At 38.7% G+C, this 21,384-nt stretch overlaps 1 protein-coding gene across 1 annotated transcript in view; it reads right to left on the bottom strand.

Moving 5' to 3' along the window:
* Nucleotides 1–21,384, bottom strand: part of SUSD5 (sushi domain containing 5) — a 41,171-nt gene that overhangs the window by 14,899 nt on the left and 4,888 nt on the right. Inside the window, exons 2-3 of the mRNA XM_009093862.3 lie at nucleotides 17,316–17,493; nucleotides 5,182–5,300 (exon numbers count right to left, since the gene is read on the bottom strand). Of these exons, the coding sequence (XP_009092110.1) occupies nucleotides 5,182–5,300; nucleotides 17,316–17,493 (297 nt within the window). The remainder of the gene's footprint in view (nucleotides 1–5,181; nucleotides 5,301–17,315; nucleotides 17,494–21,384) is intronic.

Below are 21,384 nucleotides of genomic sequence, written 5' to 3' on the forward strand. Positions count from 1 at the left end.
CAGGCTTCGTGTTTTTGTGTGCAGCCTTTGTACCAGGAGCTGGAAGAGCATGGGCTTATTTGGAACAACAGGCAGTGCTCAGTGCTGGCATTGAGGCCATTTTCTTGCTGGAAGAGAGGAGGCAGATCTGGGCCACGGAGCGTGACAGAGGGTGTGTTGGCAGCAGCTTGTCATGCAGAGGAACAGTGGTGCTCTTTGTTAAGGTGACCACAGGGGCTGCCTGCAGTGGTACTGTTGGGTAGAGGAGGGCTGGGCTCCTCCATCCATCTGGAGCACTGATTTTTCCCTCATCTATCCTCCCATAAACCTGCATATTTTCTTGCTACTGGCTGGAAAATTAGCCCAACTCATGGTTCCCAGTAAAAAAGCTGCATCTGCTGGATACTGAAGGGCCATCCAGCAGAACATCAAGCAGGTCCCATGCTTGTCTTGCTTATGTCCGAGATCATATCTTAAACCTGAACTCTTGGAATTGGTTTCTGGACATCACAACCTTCCAGAATTTTCTACATGCTGACACTGAGGTCAAACAGATGACAGGCCTCCATATGTTGATAACTGACCTCCAGTAAGAGAGGGTGGATTGAGCTTCAGAGCAAGACAGCACAGCACAGATATAAGGAAATTAGTTAAAGTTCACAGGACATCCTCACATCAGCAGTGATTTGGCACAGATTGTGTCCTGGAGTGAAAGTCACCACCGCAGTCAAGAAAGATCTCAATATACATGTGCAGAAATCAGAACAGTGTCAACATCTGGTAAATGCATGGGAATGAGTGACACAGTGAAGATATATATGGGTGTTGAGCACTGATATGTTAGGGCTAGTGACAGCTGTGGTTACAGACCTCTCAGAGACTCAGCAACTATTTTTTACATGAGACTAAGGAGATCTGTTAATTGAGTTAGCACATTCAGTAATGATTGGCTTTTAGGAAAAATATCTCCTCAGAATAGTAACTTTAAGCCCAGAACACATGCGGAAAGGATTTTGTAACAGGTGATTCCTGGCAAAGAGTTGGCATGTGTCATTTGAAGAGCACAGCAATTCTCCTCCCCAGTCCAGATTACACCAGAAGCATCCCCTTTATTTGAACTATATGCATCCCACTAGTCTGTAAAGATTTTTTTTTGAGATGTCTTGATAAAATACTGTTTACAGAAAGGATAGCCTAAGATCAATGCAAAAAAACTAACATGAAGAAGATGCAGGCTTCAGCTTCCACATCATGTGGCAGAACCAGAAATTTACTGAAATCTGATTATCTAGAATTGCTGCTTTAACTGTGCACCACACTCTGAAAGCTGACATGAGACATCCACTTTGACATAAAACATCTCCCATTACAACCATCCAATTCAGTGAAGTTTTTCCAGAGAGGCCACTGGAATTTTTAGGATGTCATCTTGTCATTAAGAAATTAGAAAATGCAACTCTTATTGGTCAGACTTGTGAAGGAGATGAGTGAGGGTGTTTATTTTGCTTCTTGATTGCAGAGACCCTAAAGTATATGGAATTTTTCAGCAGGATAGAAGTACTGAGTGTGAAGAATCAAAACTCAGTTATAGCCAATGTAAATGATGCTTGTAAGCTACCAGTGCTAGGATGCCTCTTACATCAGACAGGACTTGTGGGACTTTATTAGTTTAAGTAACATCACCAGAGAAGTGGGAATTAACTGTCAGCTGTATGCAAAGCCATGAAAAATAAAGCTGTAGCACTAAAAAAAAATTATATCTACAACAAAGCATGACAAATACGAAGAAATAGTTCAAATATTACACAAAGCAAACTGCAGTTTGATTGCTATTGTATAGTACACTTAATAAATTTGCTGTGAAGAATACACTGATTTCTTTTTTTCTTACTGCTGAGAAAGGCTAACTAAAATATGTACACAAACCATCAAGCTTTGATGGATATCTGGAGCCAGCAGTCATATTTTAAAAAGTTTGATTTGCATTTATGCTGTACTCTACAAGCTGCTGCCTGTTTAGTTTTCCTGTGGCGGCAGCAAATCAAAGCCTTATGGAACAGATCTTATTTGTTGCCTGTAAATAACAGTGGGTCACTGAAAGAAAGAACCAGTAAAACCTGGGGGTTATTAACAAAGAGATCTTTCCTTTGCTGCAATAAAAATATAAGGAAGAAAACCAAGAGGATTATAAATATTCACATGGAATTGAATGGTATGTGTTATTACAAAAAAAATAAGGCAGAAAAAATTCCAGTTTTCTAGTTTTCTTGCTTTACCTACTTTAAGGTATTTTCTTATGAACTCTGATAGAGATACACATTCTGTGTGCCAGATCTAACTTACTTGTGATACTGCATTTTCAGAATTGGCTGAATCTAATATATCTTTAGATATTTTTTGGCACTCAGAGCCTAAAAGGGAAACGTTCTCAGCAGATTCTGAGCTGGTACAAGAGATGTCTTGCTGACTCTAATGGCTGCATAAAACATGTGTTTATGAGAAGCTGAGAAGACACATTTCTCTGTACTGTGAAAACTGCAGCTAGACTCAGAGCATTCATAAAACATTACAGCTACATCTTTCCTTGTCAAACAGAGCCCTTAGAATCAATTCCCCGTAAAAGATAACTCTTAGTCTCAGCAATTGCTGTGATTCTTCTGCGTGTACAGATCAAAATCCATTTCAGAAACAAACAAAAAAACTGTCTCTCTCTTCAGGACTTCTATTTGCAAAAGCCTGATGCTGTAAGCACACCCAGAGCTCTTGCTAGCGTCTGACTGCTGCCCTGGTGTCTGGGGCAGTAGTCAGTAGGGGAATGCTGAGATGTGTGCTTAAGGAATTTGACTCCACTCATTTGCATGGGAAAGGTTAATTGAGTGAAGATTAGTTATAAATCAAGGGATAAGAAGCCAATTTGGTTTGTACTAGAACTTTCAGAGTGTTTCAAGATGCATTCTGCACAGTCCTAAGAACTGAAGGTGGAGTTGCAAGGAGTTATTAATGTCAGCTTAGTTTCTGAAGTAGAGGTTGATGTGACTGTTCCCTCTGTCTGTTTTCAACCAGTCTATCTGAGCCTTTGGCTCTTCTCAGCCAAGTCTGACAAAGAAGGAAAGCTGCTGTCTGCTCATTATTAGTTGGGTGGATGTAAAAGAAATGAAAGGGCTTGAAGAAATTAATATAGCTCTCAGTGTAAGAAACCTGGGATTTATAACTTTCAGCAGGGCAAAATAACTTGCCTTTTGCACTTAACTATAATGTGTTACTACATTATAATTGCAAATGTATGGATTAAAAGGGATGTCCACTTTTCTAAGAGTTTAAAAAAAATTCATGAGGTTTCAAATAAGAAACAACTCATTAATCCAAACTTAGACGTGTAGTTATTAGCCACATGTACATAAGATCAGAACAGATATGCTGTGTGTGAGGTTGTGGTGCAAAGTTTACTCTTGCTGCTTCTTACTGGATATTTGCTAAAACTGGAAGTGGCATCCCTGAGGATGTTCTTTCATCAGTCAACAGCTCTGTGCTGCCTTGTGTGTTACTGCTGTAATGTTAAGGCTGTTTCCCTTCTGGGCTTTGCTCTTCTCATACCAGCTACAAACTAGGCTCTGCCACACAACTTCATTTAGGTCTTTCTGTTCAAACATAGGCTCCACATCCCAACTTTTTTATATATTTAAGGAAGAGGGAACCTTAGAGTCACCCAGAAAAGTTTCTGTGTGTAAGGACTACTTGAGTGCATTGGGATGATCATCCCTTTCTGTCATCAGAAAATTCCTCGTCTTCTACAAAACAAATTCTTCATAACTTATACATTCTTTGCAAATGATCTGAATTTCCCCCAGAGTTTAAAGTATGGCATAGCCTTGTCTGAGTATATTCTTGTCTGCCCCTTTACTGTGAGCAGTACCAAACCCAAAAGGTAAACACAGCTCCTTTTCCAAGATCCAGCATCTCGGGTGGAGCAGGTGGGGACACACAGGGGAGCACAAGGGCACAATGGAACAATAGTGGCCAGAGCAATGATTGCAGCATCTCACAGCTGTCCCAGCCCACTGCAAGGTTTTTCTCGAGGGGGAGGATGATGACAAAAGAGATTTGAAGGAAGACAATGAGAGAGTTTTGCAGATGTTTACAGGGAGCTGGTCCCATGTGTGAGGAGCAGCATGGAGAAAGCACAAAGGTGCTTGTGTGACCACATTAGCAACTGGGTGACACAGTTGGCATTGCTCACAGCAGCACGGAGCCTGGAGTTGATATCAAAAGGGTTATTTGAGAGGATGGTCAAACTCTGCTAAAATCATTCTTTCTAGAAAGAACAATTTGGTATACATCAATTATGCATTACCTCTGCCACATTTCACTTCAACCATATTTTCATCCCCACTCCTGCCACTGGCAGTTTATCAGAATGACCCCCCCTGTGCTGTGAACTTACTTTTTTTCAGTAAATGCCATCAGCTTACCCTTGGTTGTCCTGGAAATCAGATGCAAAAACTCACTGTGGGCATCAACAATCTGTTTCAGGGGTTCCCAAATTTCTTTACTCAATCCTGCCTATCAATAACAATTTACTTTTTGCCTCCAGAATTCATCTTTGTTTGTGGATTCTGGTAATTAAATATTGAAAAATTTAAGCACCAACGTACATTGGAAATAATTTGCTTTTCATAAACCATCTGGGATATATCAGCGTGCCTAGCAGCCTTGTCTACACTTGTTAAAAAAACACCAAAACCAAACCAAATTTAAACTAAAATGGAGGCAATGAAGTTGTTTGCATACAAAAGTTGTGTACTGATATACAACAGGGTTCTGTGTTGCAGCTGGAAACCAGCTTGCTGAGTTACAGTCAGCCACAGTGCTGAGTAAGGGACATGCTTCAGCCATCTCCATTAGATTGGTGCCAGATATATACCTTTCCATAAAGTATGTTCTGTGAGCACCAAAATGGGTTCTGCCAGGTCAGTAGTGCTGTTTGAACTCCCTAAACTGCAGCAAAGACAAAAGACAATACGATTTATTTGCTGCAACTTATGTCTTTGCAGAAGTTGGCTCTTGTAGCGGGCGATTACTACAAAGATTTATCCCTTAACATTCCCCCTTTCTCTCTCAGTAGCAGAAAAATTGAAGGCAAAACTTTTAATGTTGCAAGACAGTGTTGACTCTGTGTTATTTCAGAAGTATATCAGTGCTGACCTTCATCCTTTACACAAAAAGCATCATATTGGTCATTCACAAAGGGATCGGTTTCAATTTTAACATCAATGGCTTTCACGCTCTGCTGTTTGCTGCCCGTCTTTCTGCATATAATTGTCCTAAAATAAAGAAGAAGAAGAAAACAATAATCAGAAATCTTCTGGAGCTGTACATGCAGGTGAAATTTGGAGATTTTTTAATCAGAGTAGTCAGGCTTTAGCCTTAGCTGTTTCAGCATTGGCACGCAAAGTAGTAGTGTGGGAAGATCTATGAAAAAAAGCCAAGGGAGAAATAGAAGTAATTAGAAAAATGTTTGCTGTAGATCAGTTCAAGGCGTAGGGAGCAATAAAGGATGTTTATCTTATAATGTTCTATAATACTTCTAAATATCAGACCTATATCCAGAGTAATTAAGTCAATATTTTGCTCTCACAGCTCAGCAATATATATTCCCAGTGATGGCACCTGGATAGAAATGAATAGGAAACTCAAGATTTGATCTGAAATTTTATAAATCATTAGCATTTACATTAAAGAATCATTAAGGTTGTATATTTAACTGCTCAAAAGCTAACACAGGCAAACAGAAAATTCTGCTTGGGTTCTTGGAAGAAAAACAGCTTTTCTTTGTTTTTTTTTTTAATACCGATTTCACACTCCTGAGTAAACTCCATTTCTTCTGGTTTGGTACTCAGCAGTACCTAATCCATCCTGTTGCCCCTGATAGGATTGAAGAAAGATATTAGATCTGTTTCGGGTTTTACAACCCTGTGGATGCTGATGATGAAGAGTTTACTAATTATCCCTTCCCTCAGCTGTACTGGCTGATTAAAACTAGCAAATGGAAGAGAGTTTGTTGTAGAAAACATTGGTCCTACTGTTGGACTGAAGGTTACAAAAGCTGGGAAAGTCATTTCAGAGCAAATTTTTGCAGCTAGATATTAATGGTGTGGGTTTATATTTTTGTGGACAGCAAGCTTGTAGAGGTATTGCACAGTCAGCTATTCTAGTGAAAGGAAAATAAAAACACTTCCCATAGAACAAATCCTTCCACTGGAGGAAATTTATCATTTTGTATTGTGCAATTGTTGAACTAATGTGCCATCAGTCCTCCACTAAATTTGAGGAATAAAATAAGATAAAATAAAATCCAATAATACAAAAAAACTCCAAAATAAAGTAAATAAAATGCCCATTCATTGAGGGTGAAAAAGATCCCGTTGAAGCCCAGTATTTGATTGGGCACTTAAATGTTATAAAACAATTTACAGAAATAGGTTGAATTATGGTTGTACAGACTATTTTCACTTGGGCATGTGTTAGCTTTTGAGTAGTTAAATATGTAACTTTAATGTTCTTTTAATATAAACAAACAAAAGCAACATGAAACAAGACTTATGGTGGTGGTCACGCATATGCGCCAGAATGGTTCCTGCCACACTTCTCCTCTGGAAAACAACATGATGTCATTCCCTGCTGAAAGCCCTTTACCATTTAAAACCAAATTTGTTCCCTTTGTAAAGAAAGCTCCACTAGATTTTTTGAGGGAAAAAATAAATCCCTTCAAAAATGTCACTTTTTAAGGACAATATTGTCCCCACAAGTTTTAAATCCAGTTCTCTCATAATTTAATGGATTTAAAATATGAGACCTCTAATTCAGTAATTAAGCACTTAGTCAAAAGCAACTTGGTCTGTCAAAATAAGTACAGATGAGTGGGAGGAACAGGATATCAATTAGAAATTTTCTGTATGTATATAATATTCCCATATTGTTCTACTAAGTCTTAAAAGGTCTAACAGAATGAGACACTTATGCTTCCCTTCAAAAATTAACTCATCAACCTTAATCTTTCCAATAATTACTCAGTTGCTTAGATATCTGGATCAGTTATGTCTTGCAACACTAAGTAAACAGTAATTATATGACTGCAAAAACAAAGTGCTTTTCGTCTGTACTTTTGTATTTTAGGCTTCAGGCGCTCTCTTTCTCCCTCTCAAAAAAAAAAAAAAAAAAAAAGAAAAGAAAACAACAATAAAAAAAATAGTTTTGAAAACTGTTACCATCACAAAATTCTGGTCTCTGAAAATCAGTCCACAGTCATTCCTATGTTCTATCAAAAACTAAAATTCCTGAGACTTGGAAGCCACTTTTGAAATTCTTGTCTTGAATTTTCTGATTTCTAATTCCAATTTCTATGTTTATCTATTTTGCTTCTGCCCAAAACACTGTAATTTCTTTATCAATTCTTCATCAGGCTACAAAGTTATCTGTGGGTGACACATCTTTGGTACAATGAGGTCATCACCAAACCAGGATACCTGGCTCACGAGTAATATTGCACATTTAAAGTACTGGTTTTTCTCACCTTTGTTTTCAAATATTGTACATAAATTACAAGTTTGTAGTTGATAGATTTTAGCAATTAGCCAATTCATTTTAAAAACCTTTCTCAGGTGCTATCCAGTGTGACTAAACTTACAAAGGTGTACCTTGTATATAGTTTCAACATTATACTAAAGAAAGGCTTTAATTAAGATCTTTCACATATATTTACATATATCTGCTACTTAGAACTTTAATTTGGATTTTTGTCATATTAAAATTTATATGATTAAAACTGCAAGCATCCTAGTGCAATTCATCTGAAATGAAAGAAATCTTGCCTTGTACACAAGACACAGTGCTGGGTCAATGATTGGACTTGATCATCTCAGGTGTCTTTTCATACCTTACTGATTCTGTGATTCTAAAAAACTGAAGGAAGAAAAAATCTATTTAATCTCTTTCATTCCTTCTTCTCTGACAGTGGTTTCCCACCTCAAGCTCAGTCCTGCAAGCTTTAAACACCTTCAGCAAGTTATTACTGCTGCTGATGACTAGAGCTTCAAGAGTGCTCAGCATTTCTCAGCCACGAGTTGATCAGACCTGCAATGCCCATGGCATAGAAATAGTCTCTTTGCAGACAGTAGGGTTTCAGGTATGACTAAAAATACACATTAATAGTCTATTCTCTGAGTTCTTGAGGGTGGCCCTAAATCCTAAAGTGCTAGCTTTTAATCTATAATTAGAGCTTAAATACACGGGTACACTTTTGTCACAGTTCTAAAAGGTAGAGAGTGATGCTTTTAAGTTTGTTACATTTTTCATGACTGAAAAATGGGGACCAATTCAGAATTCATCATATCTTGAAATTTCTTCAGCAGCAGCACAGCTGTGCTGAAATAAGAGACAAAAAAGTTGTGCAGCAGTTCTACTCTTTCCAGCACCCTGCAGAGAGGTGTTGTCTCCTGGTTTGTTTCTTGACTGTTTTGAATTATTGCCCTGGGGTGTGCATCATGCCTGAGAGGATGCCACAAACTTTGTAATTTTTAAGGGGTACATCCACCTACACAGCCACTCAGAAGAATGTAGTCATGTATGCTTAGTTCTATTTATGGATAATTTCATGCATTAATTGAACTTAAGCTCATTTCTCAGCATATAATGTCATCTGATGCTCAGAGCAGTGTAAGGCTTGATTTTGTGCCTTTTAGTTAAGAAACACATTTGATTTCATTTTCCTTCTGTGGAGATTCCTGATGAAGGCAGACATGCTCAGAAGAAACAGACTGAGTTCAGAGAGCATACCACCCATAAAAATTGTCTGTGATCCACATCTGCCTGAAACATCTGTGCATCCCTGAAAATTACTCCTACATGGCCATGAACTCACAAGCTCAGCATTAAACCAGTCAGAAACACTATCACCATAGACCATCAAAGTACCACATATTATCCAGCAAGATAAAGATGTGGTTGGTGGTGTTGACAGCTGCCCCTGCTTTCTGATGAAAAATTGGAAGGTGCCTAAAGGTGTCTCCTTTGTTTCCTTGACAAGCTACTGAGAATCTTCTTAGCCTACTGTGACCCAGCTTGGAAGGACAAACTGCTTCACAAGGCCTCTTCTCCCCCAAAAGAGACAACAGGAGACCAGGGATTCTGCACTTTGTTGGACCTCAGCTTAACTTCTGCTGCACAATATGATTCATCCAACTAACAACAATTAACAGTCCTTCTTCTGTACCCACCTTGGAAAAAGGTCAGAGCTTGGCCAGTCTGATCATTGTTTTCCTGTGCCATGACTCAGATATTGCAGACATCATGTGCACACACACAGAGAAATTCTGATATGTGGCACAGTAAGGTATGAACCAGACTTCCCAGAAGCCTCCTGCTTACTCTTGTGCTGCCTAAATTTTTTTCTAATGTGTTATGTAATGAATGAGTAACTGGTATATTTTGCTCCACTCACATGGATGGAAATGAATAGTACTTATTTTACAATATACCATAATATGCCAGAATATAATACTTATTAATAAATATATGATAGTTATAGGCTTGAACTGTTGTAATTATAGTTAATGTCATAAATTTGATGGATGTATATATGTATGTATGTATGTATGCATGTATAATAAAGGAATTTTTATTAAAGACATAGTATTTTAATATAAATTATAACTTCTTTTTTATAGTAGTATCCACTGATAATTTTGCTTTCTAAGAAAATTACAAGGCAATTTTGTAATACTTGAAAATGTTTCAGTAAGCCCAAGTTAAAACATATGATTTGACAGCTGAGTTTATATGATAAAGTGTGATCCATCAGCACAGAAAACAGTAGGTGGGACAATTTTTGTAGTTGCTACTTTATCCACCAGTTGATTTTAGGTTTTGTAGTCTTAGTCAATAAATTCACTGAGCTGAGTCAGAATGGTCTTATGACATTGATTCATAGTAGTATGAGCTTGCAATATATTCAGCTCAGAAGAACATCAGGAACAATGTGTTTGCTGAGGCACTGTGAAATTCTGGTTCATAACACACTCTAAGAAACCTTCCCCAAATTAGAAAGTTTAAAGCTTCATCACTTTTCTTGGTAAAGATCAATCTTTAACATGTTGTGCTTTTTTTTTAATGGGTCAGCTTTACTGTTTGTGTTTCAGTAACTAGGTAAGAGAAAAAAACCAACAGTAGTCTGGGAGCCAAACTAGGGGGTTTTTATTCTTAGTCTTTCCCCTCTGTATTTTGGGAAACTGCAAATTACAAAGCTGGCTCTGATGAGGAATAAAATATAAATGACATGTTCATGATTACCAAAGGGAAGAAAATTTCCCTGAAAAGTCATGAAGGGGAGTGCAGGTGGGCTTTGGAAAGTCCATTGCCTGGGAACTATAGAGGATAATTTTGGCTGGATGTGTCCCAAAGAAAGCAGCTGCTAAGTGTGACATGAAGACATTCCAACAGCAATACTGCCACTGGAAATGTCAAAAGGAGGTCTTACCAAGGCAGAACCAATATCCTTTAGATTCTTAAAAATATACACCAAAATGCAGCCTTTTGTGCTTAAAATTGTACATATGACTACTGAAATAGTAAGGCCTCTGTTCATTAAATAAATATGGCCCATTCATGCAGGCTTTCCTACTGTAGCCTAGTATGGAAGGTTTTATATGGCCATTTTACTCTAATATTGCTAGGTACATATAATTTGAGCATTCTGAGTGCATGCAAAGGAGTGCATGTTGCTTCCTGGCCCGGACTAGCTGGGTGCTCAATGACATGTCAAGCATCACTAGAAAGGTGGTTTTACCCAATTTCACAGGCTCCAGTTTAATCCATGGCTTTCATAACAGAGGTTACTGATTAGTTACCAAAAGGTTTAAAAAAATATATTTTGAATGCTATTAATTTACAAAACAGTTTGTTTCATTCTCAGAGGAAAGTCTTTCAGATACCACAAAGCATTACAGTGATTCTAAAAAGAAAAAAAAAGGCAAAATACATGAACTTCTTTTGAAAAGTAGAAATTCATCCTCATTAGAACTGTCTGGCAAGCTAAAATCCTGGTATTAGCACCTCTTGTGCATTTGCAAAGAATAAGTATATCCCATTTCTGTCTTCATTTGATCAGATAAACAAAGGATCACCTTTAATCCCTTTTGATAAGAGAGGTGCTTTTTTTGTCTCATCCTAGTCTGAGCCCAGACCTCCTGAGCTTGGGTGCAAAAAGTTGCATTACACTATTGCAGGGGGTGTCTCACTGGTGCCTCAATCAAGCTCTTCAATACTGCCCTCTCTCCTCTGGAATTGCTGCTGGATGTCTTTTAGGATGATCACATTTCTTTTTCTCACAAATTTTACGTGAGTTATTTCACTTTACAACAAGCCCACTGCTGTGCTGTGTTCTGTGACTGCACCCAGCTCTTTCTCCTGCTGTGCCTTTCTAGCTGGTTTAAGGAAGAAATTCCTATTAGCCTTCATCAAATACTGTTGCATTGCACCCCATTTCTGTTACTCCAGCTCTAAAGTCAGGCTTGCCTTCCTGTTCAATATTCTGCTTTTCCTTGGTCTTATGAAAGGTTTCTAACCTTCTGGCATTAATTAATTTCACTAGCAAACTTTGGCCTTTTGTGCCACAGCTTGCTTAAGTTTTGCTAAATCCCTTAGAGCTTGTTACAAAACACCTTCCAGTAAAAATACAATTGGAAAGGGGGAGTCATATCTCACTTAGTAAATGGCAACTCTGAGGACTGTGATACTACAGTTCAGCAGATGGTGGTTTGGGTCCTTGTCCTAGAAAATACATGAAAAATATGTATTTTCTTTTGTGCAGTGCTTTTCCTCAAAAAAGTACATTTTCTAAAAAGTTATTCAATTATTGGGCTGTCTCTTTCACAAGAAACATAGCTGTCATACTTTGTCCATGCTGCTGTCCCAATTGTGCTAAGAAAAGATTTGATTTTCTCCTCCCAGAGCTGATGGAAAGTGGCTCATGGCTACATTGCTCAGTGATATCATCCCTTGGACTAAGCTGGCCATGCCCTTTTCCTAAATTCAAGTTTCCTGACTGAGCTTTACGCAGAAATCCCTGTTCCTGAAACACAATTACTTTGTTTTTTCCTTGCATGAGACTCACTGAGAAGATTGACAGGAAGCAGCCAGAAGACAAAGTCATGACACGAGCCGTGAGCTGTGGGGCTGGATTTTGTGACATGAAGGAATTCTGTAGTCCAAGACCTCCTCAGACAATTTCATAAGCAACATCAGCATTTTGAATTGGACCATGTCCTGTCAGTTATGTCTGGATTTTTCTCTTGAAGGGAATTACTTGACCTGCCTCAAATACATGTCTGGGAGCAAATTCATGCGCATTATCACCAGTCAGCAGAGCACAGCCTTGAAATAAAACCAAGAGCTTGCCAAAGCAACCTATCACCAGAACTGCTTCTCTGCAAAGAGCTGGTGGCCCTGTTTTAGCATGCACACCTGGATGAATTTCAGGGGACCCACAAGCCCAAGGCTTTACAAGTACAGATGAGAGGACTGGCAAGGGTTAGCAACTGACCCTTTATGTCATTCCTTGGATATTGCTTTTTTTCTCTCCCAGGAAATGTGATTTTATTGCCATGCTGTCAGGTACTGGGCAAGTCCCACACAGTAGGCAGAAAAAGAAGTAGGTAGTCTTGTGAAATGTCATATTTGAGTCTTATTATTGCATTTTCCACTGGTGCCATCTGTAATGAGGGCCCTGTTGTGTTTGACACTGTAGAAACATTCAAAAGTGCAAAACCCAAAAAGCTAACAAAAGGAAGGAAAAATAGAGACAAAGTAGTTTTCCTGGTAACAAACACCTGCTCTAAAGTCAGCCAAGAAAAAAACCCTCTTTTGTGACTCTCACAGCAGAGCTTATTCTAGCTGACTCTGCTTGCTCACTCCAGACTTATCCCCTCTGGAATAAATGCTCCAGGGACTGGGTAGGAACCAGCCCAGGGATTTCACACACAGGAGCAGGTTGACAGCCCTGCAGGAAGTCTGTCATAGAAGAAAAATTCTATGCAGAGCTTCAAAGCTGTTATAGAAGAGCTACATGGCTCCATCTCTTTGCAGGCAAATAAGGAACAGGATAGGGAATAGGACAGCTTCAGCTTTTCCATCCTACTAAAGCACTGGAAATGAGTAAATTTGAAATGGGGATATTAATACAAGGTGTTGAGTTTGTTTAACAATTTCTAAAATAAATGCCTGTTTGCACAGGGTTGATATTAATACCAATTGTGTCATGTTCACTTCCTAAATTTCAAAAACCCCAGAAAAGAAGTCAAGACCCTGCAGGACATGCTGCCCAGGGTCGGAAGTCTCAACACAGTTTTCCACCATGACATCTGAATTCACAAGATAGCAGTGAGAGCCTTTCAGAGAACTCTGCCAGCTTTTTTTCATTTATATTCTGGCAGATCACTTGATGGTTTTACTGACTCACTTGTCTGACATGCAAGTAAGTCATAAGAGTGTCATTTTTAGTACAAATAGCTATTAGGTCTCATCTGACAAATGAGACTTGCCTAACGACATCTCATTTCCTGAAATGCAACAATGTGTAATCCTTTATAAGTTACACATGGCAGGACTGACTTGTAAAGGGCTTACTTCTGGCTTGCTGGGAGAAGTTATCCCTATCTACTTGTCAGTGGCTCTTCTCAAAAAGTTCCCAAGCCCCTGGACTGACAGGGACATGTCTGTGTGAAGAGTTCTGAACCCTGAACTGGGTTGGCCTGAAAAACTGCAAGGGAAAGACAAGAACATGCCCTTATTCCTGTGAAAGAAGTTCTGTTTCAGGCTGCTCAAACCACAAAACCACCCAGTTTATTGTGTCTTTGGATTTACTGGCAGGGATCTATTTGTTTAGGCAATTTCCATTCTGCATCAGTTGAAATGATTCATATTCATCAAGACCTGCTGCTTGGGCTAGCCCAGTTTGCAGGGACTGAAGTGGCCATATTTAAATATGGATGATCTGCATTTACATGAGAGTCATCAGAAGCTTGACAGTCACCCAAGTTGGACTGGCTCTTCAGTCCAAATGCTCCTCTTTGCCCATAGAAGAGGTACAGCCCAGAGAGAAGGCAGTATAAAAATGCTCACACTGACTCAGTGCCTCTGCCATAACAGGAGAAACTCGCACTGGTTTCCAGGCTATGATTTGGCTGTAAAAATAATAATAAGGACAAAATAATCAACAGTGGTGGATATATTTACCAGGAGTGGGATTGTAATTACTCACGAAAACCATAAAGAGCCATCAGAAGTGAACAAATCACAGACTTGTGCAAATCCTGGAGAATGGATCTAGCAGTGAAAAAGTCCTTACATGTCTGCTAGAGATCCTGCTCAATTTTAAATCTAAGTGGTGAAAGGAAGGCTGAAGCATGTCAGAAAATCTGCAACACTGTAATGACTTCAATCACATCATTTGTTTGTGTTTACTTCTACTGCCAATGTCTAATTCATTTTTCCTCAGGGGAAAGATTGGGATACCTTCCAGGCACCAAATAAATAAACCAAACCTCATTCTTCCTGAATTTAGGAACTTTTATCATACTCCCTCCTATTTGTCTCCTTTCTGATGTACACAGTCCAAGAGGATACGGGAGAGCATTCGACTGAAGCTCTGTGATCTGCATTGGATGCCAGTCAGCTGCTGGGAGGATTCCAAGGATTTAGATCCAACTTATAAAGTCTTGAAGAGTTCTGGACCTGCCATATGTGGGGAGGTCACCTATCATTCAAGGACGTGGAGCTTCATCAAGATCAATACACAAGGTGTGCCCAGCAAAGAGTCCTTTATTTTGGAAATAATTTTCCATACTTCTCTAACTTGTGGGCATGCTGTGAAGCCTGCTTTCCCTTCTCTGGGTTATATCAACTTTATATCAACTGATGTGGAGAGGTTTTTCTGTGTATCTATCTTTTATCCCTGCTACCTTTTCTCCCTCCTGTCGTGTTTCCAGTTACCAAGTAAATGCCCAAAGTATTGAATTAGTAAATTTTAAAAAATAAATAACTAATTTAGTAAAATAATTGAAGTCCCTTGTTAGTAGATTTTCTATTACTTTAGTCATTCTTGAGCCCTTTTTTGAGACACTTTTAGTACTTTTCCCAAGACACTGTAGCAATACATATAGTATTCCAAAGGAGGCTATTACACCGACCTACACATATACATTTTTCTCATATTCTTCATCCCATTCCATGAACATTCTGGAAACTTCTTTGTTTGCTTGAATGTTTGTTTGTTTGTCTGTTTTTACTACAGCTGCAGTCTGACAGAGGTTTTCTTTGTGCTGTCCATAGCAATGTTCTCATATCTTTCCTGGCCTGACAAAGGTAAATCAGACCCTGTAAAGATATTTTCAAGTAGATTGCATGTTCCTCCTGCATGTATTATCATTGAACTCCTTCTGGCATCATTTCACCCTTCCATCTAAATTTCTCTGTAAATCACTATATTGGAGCTGAACTTGTTCAACTTAAACAGCTTTGTCCCCTTTGCACTCAGCAGCTCAGTTCCTTCTTCAGAGCTGCATTCACTTACAGTGAAAACAGGTTAGCCTTCTTAGGCAATTTACAATTCCTATTTTTCCCCAGAGCCAAAAATACCCAGTTCAGTGAACCAAGTAATATACTTCCTGGTGCTTGCCCAGCCATGGGTAAAATAGCCCCAGAGTATAAAATTCCAGCTCTGAAGAACATTTCTCTCTGGTGAAGCTTTCCAGTGAAGGTCAGTTCTGGTGACTGCACAACAGTGGTGTGCTGATGTGCCCCCACAAGGTTCTTTCTGATAAATAGTTTAGAGACTTCCAGGCTAAGGACAGGTTTACTGGGGGAATGGAGTACACCAAGCTAGAATGGATGAAAAGTCTCCATTTCCTTCCCATGCTTATGATGTCCTTTTATCACAATTTTGATATTGAAGATATTCAGTCCACAGCTGATCTATTAATAGTCACAGCTCCAGTGCCTGTAGCAATTAACTGAGGATCTCACTGGACTAACTAGTGGTACTGCTTAGATAAAAAAGCCAGGATTTCTTCTCCTACCCTTCACAATTCCTTACTTCCAGAGCACAGAGGGTGTATAAAGGACCCTGTACAACAACATTGCCATAGATTTCTTACAGTTTTTTAGCTTCCTGGCTTGTCAGCCTGCAAGACACCTCAGCAACTGTCTTTGAAAAATTATTTTTGGGGTTTAGAACACTGTCTTTTATCCTGAGACATTTCTGGAATTTTTGGGTTTTTTTTTTTTGGTACATAAAAATAAATTTTCAATCTATTTTTTCACCTGGAAAAAAATATAATCATAGAAAATGGTTGCTTTTCCTTGAAAGAGTTTAAATCTAATATTTCATTAACAGTAGTAATTTTCTGTCCTTTGGAAATTTTATTACTAAAAATACAGAAACACCAATGCTTACCTAAAAAACAGGCAACTGTCACAAAATCTAATAATATGCTAAAGTTTGGAAGCATTTTTTTCATAAAACAAAACTTTATCCCCACCAAATGTTGAAAATAGATTTGATATACTCCTTCTGGACAATTCCTGTATGGTCCCAGCTTCAGTGACATCAGACATTCCCTCAACACCTCCCTTTACATTCCTGCTTCAAGTTAGTCTCTCCAGAGGTGACAGTGCTTCGTGCAAGGAGAAGAGCTCAGCCTAGTGCCACGATGAGTCACCCGAGTTACCTCAAACACATGGAGGGACAACAGTTCCCTGGTGGGCTTTCCCAACAAACTCTCTGGCACATGTGGGTTGTCAGATCTGAGTGCATCTGTGCCCTTTGGAACATGCCTACTGTCTGCTCAGCCATGCATCAATAGCTTGGACAGACACGTGGCTTCCATGAGAAGTTTGGTTTGTGGAGCTTCTGAAGGACTGGAGAATAACAGAGTCAGTGGGAGCATGACAGCAATTCCAGCACTGTGTCTCAGCAAGGTCATGTGTCCTGCAAGGCTCTTTAGGGCTCAGCACCCCACTATAGGCCAGGGGAACAGGAGCCACAATGATGTAAAGACGAGGAAATTGCATCAAATCTGTGAAATCACAATGTGAGACTGATGAATGCTTGTGTACCTGCAATATTAGCTGTAAAAAACTAATTCTTGGAGGAGTGGACAATTTAGCTGTTTGTCATGGTGATTGAATTGTGGCCAGTGTTTTTCAGCAAATCTTAGTCAAGGTGGAAAACTTGCTTGACAATCATCATTCACACTTCCCAGAAAGCGATATGCTGTTGTACTTACCCAGCAGAGCCACTGGCGAGCCATCCTGTGGTGCAGCCAGCAAAAGAACAGTCCAGAACAGCCCTTTTCAGCTCTTCTGCAGTTGCTAAGCGAGCACTCAGGTCAACACAAGCTTTCTCAGCTTCAGCTAAATCCAGACCCTGAGAGTTGTTCTTGGACTCAAGTGCAAACACTTTCCCTGCAACACCAAGAAAGGACATGTCATCCATCATGGAATTGTACTCAATACATATTCAACAGAAATGTTGCAAATTATCACCAAATAAAGCTTTTGTGCTTTCACTAAGGTTATTTTAATGGCCCACCTTTTTTTTGTTTGTTTTGTTTTTGAAAGCCTAATTTAATCAGGACTGTAAGTATCCTTGTGTTAGCTTTTCTTTTAATTTTGTCCACCACAGGAAAAGCAAGAATGGTACTAGTCATTCCTAACTCAGAGGGGAAGCTTGTCTTGCCTCTGTAGGTCTGTGCTTCAGATCTGGAGAGATAAAGCATGATACTATCTCACATGCACATATAAAGTTAAAATCACAAAGAACAGCTCCTGCAGGCTACTAATGCTGGAATCCATTACTACACATTTTACAGTTACTCTATAACAGCTACATCCATAAAGTAAGCACATGCCTGAAAGCCAGTATTGCAACCCTGCCTTCCTTTCTATCAGAAATAGATTTCTACTTACTCTCTAAAATCAAAACTGTGTCATTCCATGACATCTGGTGTCTAAATGCAGACTGCTTCATTATCATGTCTTTTTGGAAAGAGAGATAGAGTTTTTTATTAATGGAAGGCTTTTTTTTTTTTTTGAATGATCATGAGAACATATTTAGCATAACATTTTTTTGTGTTATTTTCAGTTCAGTTCAGTTTATTTTACTTTAATTTATCTAATACCAGGAAAGCTGAAAGGGTGAAAGAGGTTTTGGCAACTGGGAACAGGGGTTCTGGGGTTTTGGCAATGAAGTTTGAGAAGTTACTGGGTTATGGAATAAACATATTATCTGGGTACTCCAGTTAAAGAAATAAACAATGAGACACTTTGCAGCTGACATTTAAATTGACATAACTATCTTGTTTTCTGATGATAACATCCCTTAGAATACCTCCTAGATTTCAAAGGTACAGACTGAGATTGCAGTTGCAGGAAGAAAACTTTTAAGCACTGAATTTACATTCAGTAAATGCCTGGAAACTCTTCTTTATGTCTTATTTCCAAAGGGGATTCGTGGTAGTGGTTATATGAATGCATAACTTCCAGCACATACCAAGTGTTTGCTATGTAGCCAGCTTCACACTCACAGGAGATATTGACCAGAATTGGGAATTCTTCAGACTAATTTAATTCTGCCTGGTTCTGTACCAAGTGCCACTCTCACCACACACTCTTTCAGCAAATTGGTAAATCTGATTCTAATCCTAAATCCAGGCAATTTATACAGGGAAGGTCTGCCCCCAACAGCTTTCTGTTCTCACCTGTGCACAACTACACCCACTAGAAGAATCACAGTCCTTACATCAAAAAATGTAGTTTCCCTCAAGCAAACATGTAATTTGTGTTTACATTAGCTAACAAGGGCAGACAGGTCCTAATGAAGACTCCTACCTTGGTGGGAATTCTACAGGTGCACTGCAGGAAGTCATCCTGACTTGGGAAAAGGGCAATTTAAATAAGCAGGACAAGCAGCTATGAGAAGGAACAGACATTCAGAGTACCCAGAGTGATTTTCCTAAGGCAGTTACCAGTAGCTGACCAGGAATACAACCAGAAACACTGGTCAGTGTGATAACCACTAGGTTATATTATCTTTGGATTCTCCACTGTAATCAAAACCATTAAGTGTAATTAGAATGGGGGGTTTTACTCAAAGTTGTGAAAGCAGCAAGTTTCTGCATCTCTGAGGGCACAAGCATCAGGATTCTTTACAACATGTCCCAAATAATGCACATGGCACTAATGCAGCTCCTTTTTCCAAAGCCTTGACACACACAGTGAAGTGTGCATGGCCTGGGGAGAGAGACAGTATAAACAGAGAATGATGGTTTTGAACAACCATTCTTAAGTGGCAAAACAACTTTTGCTCCTAAAGGAAAACAGGGATTAAGTGTAATGATTTGCAAGGCTCTGTCCCAACTAAAAGTTTGTCCACATTCTACATTTCACCATTAGACTGTTAGGACTAAAGTGCATCATCAAAGACATATAGAGTGAGTTTGCATAACATCTAACTTAAATAGTGAATGTTATTTTGACATGGCATAACCTTTATTTTCTAGCTATTAGTATTTCAGTTAGAAGCCTTAAAGAAAGGAAATGGTCAAGCTTTGAGTTCCATCTAGATACAGTTTTTTTTTATTAGTTTTACCAGGAAGCAAGATTTACATTTTTAAAGGAGTTTAGCCTATCCAAGACAGGGGCTGAGACAGCTTCCCTTGACTACTGTTATGCTGTTTGCTAGTACTTAAGATACATTAACTTTTTACTAGAAACTATGAAGATGCTGTCAACACACAGTCTTGACATTTGAAAAGGTATCTGGGATGATCAAATTATATAAACAAGTGAATTAAAAGGTGAGCTACGAAAGACTTGCTGGTTGGGAAGTTACAGTGAACTACTTTATAGGAAATTCTGGTTAGCCAGAATTTGGTTAGAAGTGGACAAAGAAGGCCAATCTGTTTACCAGACCAACCTGTGATTTTTCTTCCAGTTCTAGAAGCTCTCTGGCTGTCCAGTTTTCAAGATGTGCTCTCTGTTTTATCTAATTTCTTATTTAGAAAATATAATAGCAAGCAAAGTTCACTTATCAGATGGCTGACCAATGGAATGGCTGGATCCTCAATATCCTGAGATGTGTCCCATTACTGAGGGGCATTGACAGGGAAAAAATACAGGAGACAGGCTAATATGGTAACAAGAAAAACACAAAACCACATGAAAACAGGAAATCCCCTTAAACAAAAAAGACTGCAACATTGAATTCTGCACCTTACAGTGTCATGGCTAACATACTCAAGATACGGATGTGTTAGATTTTTCTCACTTTTAATCTCAAAAGTGGTATCATTTTCAGTCTAAAGGAATCTAAGGGTCCTGGATAATTATTTGTAACATTTTTATTGGTCCTACTTGCAATTAAATGTTTCTTAAAAAAAGGATTGTCTCTCATACTTGATGGCAAAGCAGTCATTTTTTTATATTGGGGTGGTTAAAATCAGTCTTATCTCTGAGAGAGTATCAAGAGATGTGTTGTCATTTTGTTTTAAATTTGAGACTGTTCTGTATTTCCATAAGACACAGGATGAAGGATCATGTCTACATGAAGAATGCAGGATGCCTTTGGTTGTGGTACCTTTGAGCAGCCACCATGTCTCAGTTCCCTCTCAACTCTGTCACTCCATTTCTGCCCTGTAACATCCATTTCCCATGACACTTCCACCTCCACAGGGGGGTGGAAACTTGTGACCAAAATGACACACTTTTCTGAAGCTTTTCTAAACAATGCAAGTCCCTTTGATTTAAAGATAAAGCTAAAAATCCACGCAGAGTAGTATTTCTCAGGACGCTTACTGAACATGTTGAGTTTAGCAGGTTCAGAATGAAAAAGATCCTTGTCACAGTATGATTCTTTTAGATTCCCATTTGAAACAAGTGATAAAGCTTTTAACCTCAATAATGAGGCATAAATAATGAGACATCATTCTTCCAGCCTCTATTTGTCAGTGTGATTCACAGTTCACATGAAAAATTCATGTTTGAAACGAAAGAGATTTCCTCTTTAATAACTAGCCTATATTAGATTGCTAGCCTCTACCATTATCTGATCACTGTTATTACAGAATATTGATTATATTTTGATTTTTTGAGAATGTTTTAGTTATTTTTTTGCAATAGATTAATATAGTTTTTATTTAAAAGTACCCCACTGTATTCTGATTGAAAGCATACCCAGAGATGTAGATCTAAGAGCTTCTAAGAATCATTTTTATCACCTTGTTCAATTCCTGCCTAACTAGACTGTAGATTTCCCCTTGTAATGCTGCCACCGAGTCAAAAAATTCATGGTTGAAC

Source organism: Serinus canaria, chromosome 2 (genome assembly GCF_022539315.1).
Source record: "Serinus canaria isolate serCan28SL12 chromosome 2, serCan2020, whole genome shotgun sequence".
In the NCBI taxonomy this organism is placed as follows: Eukaryota; Metazoa; Chordata; class Aves; order Passeriformes; family Fringillidae; genus Serinus; species Serinus canaria.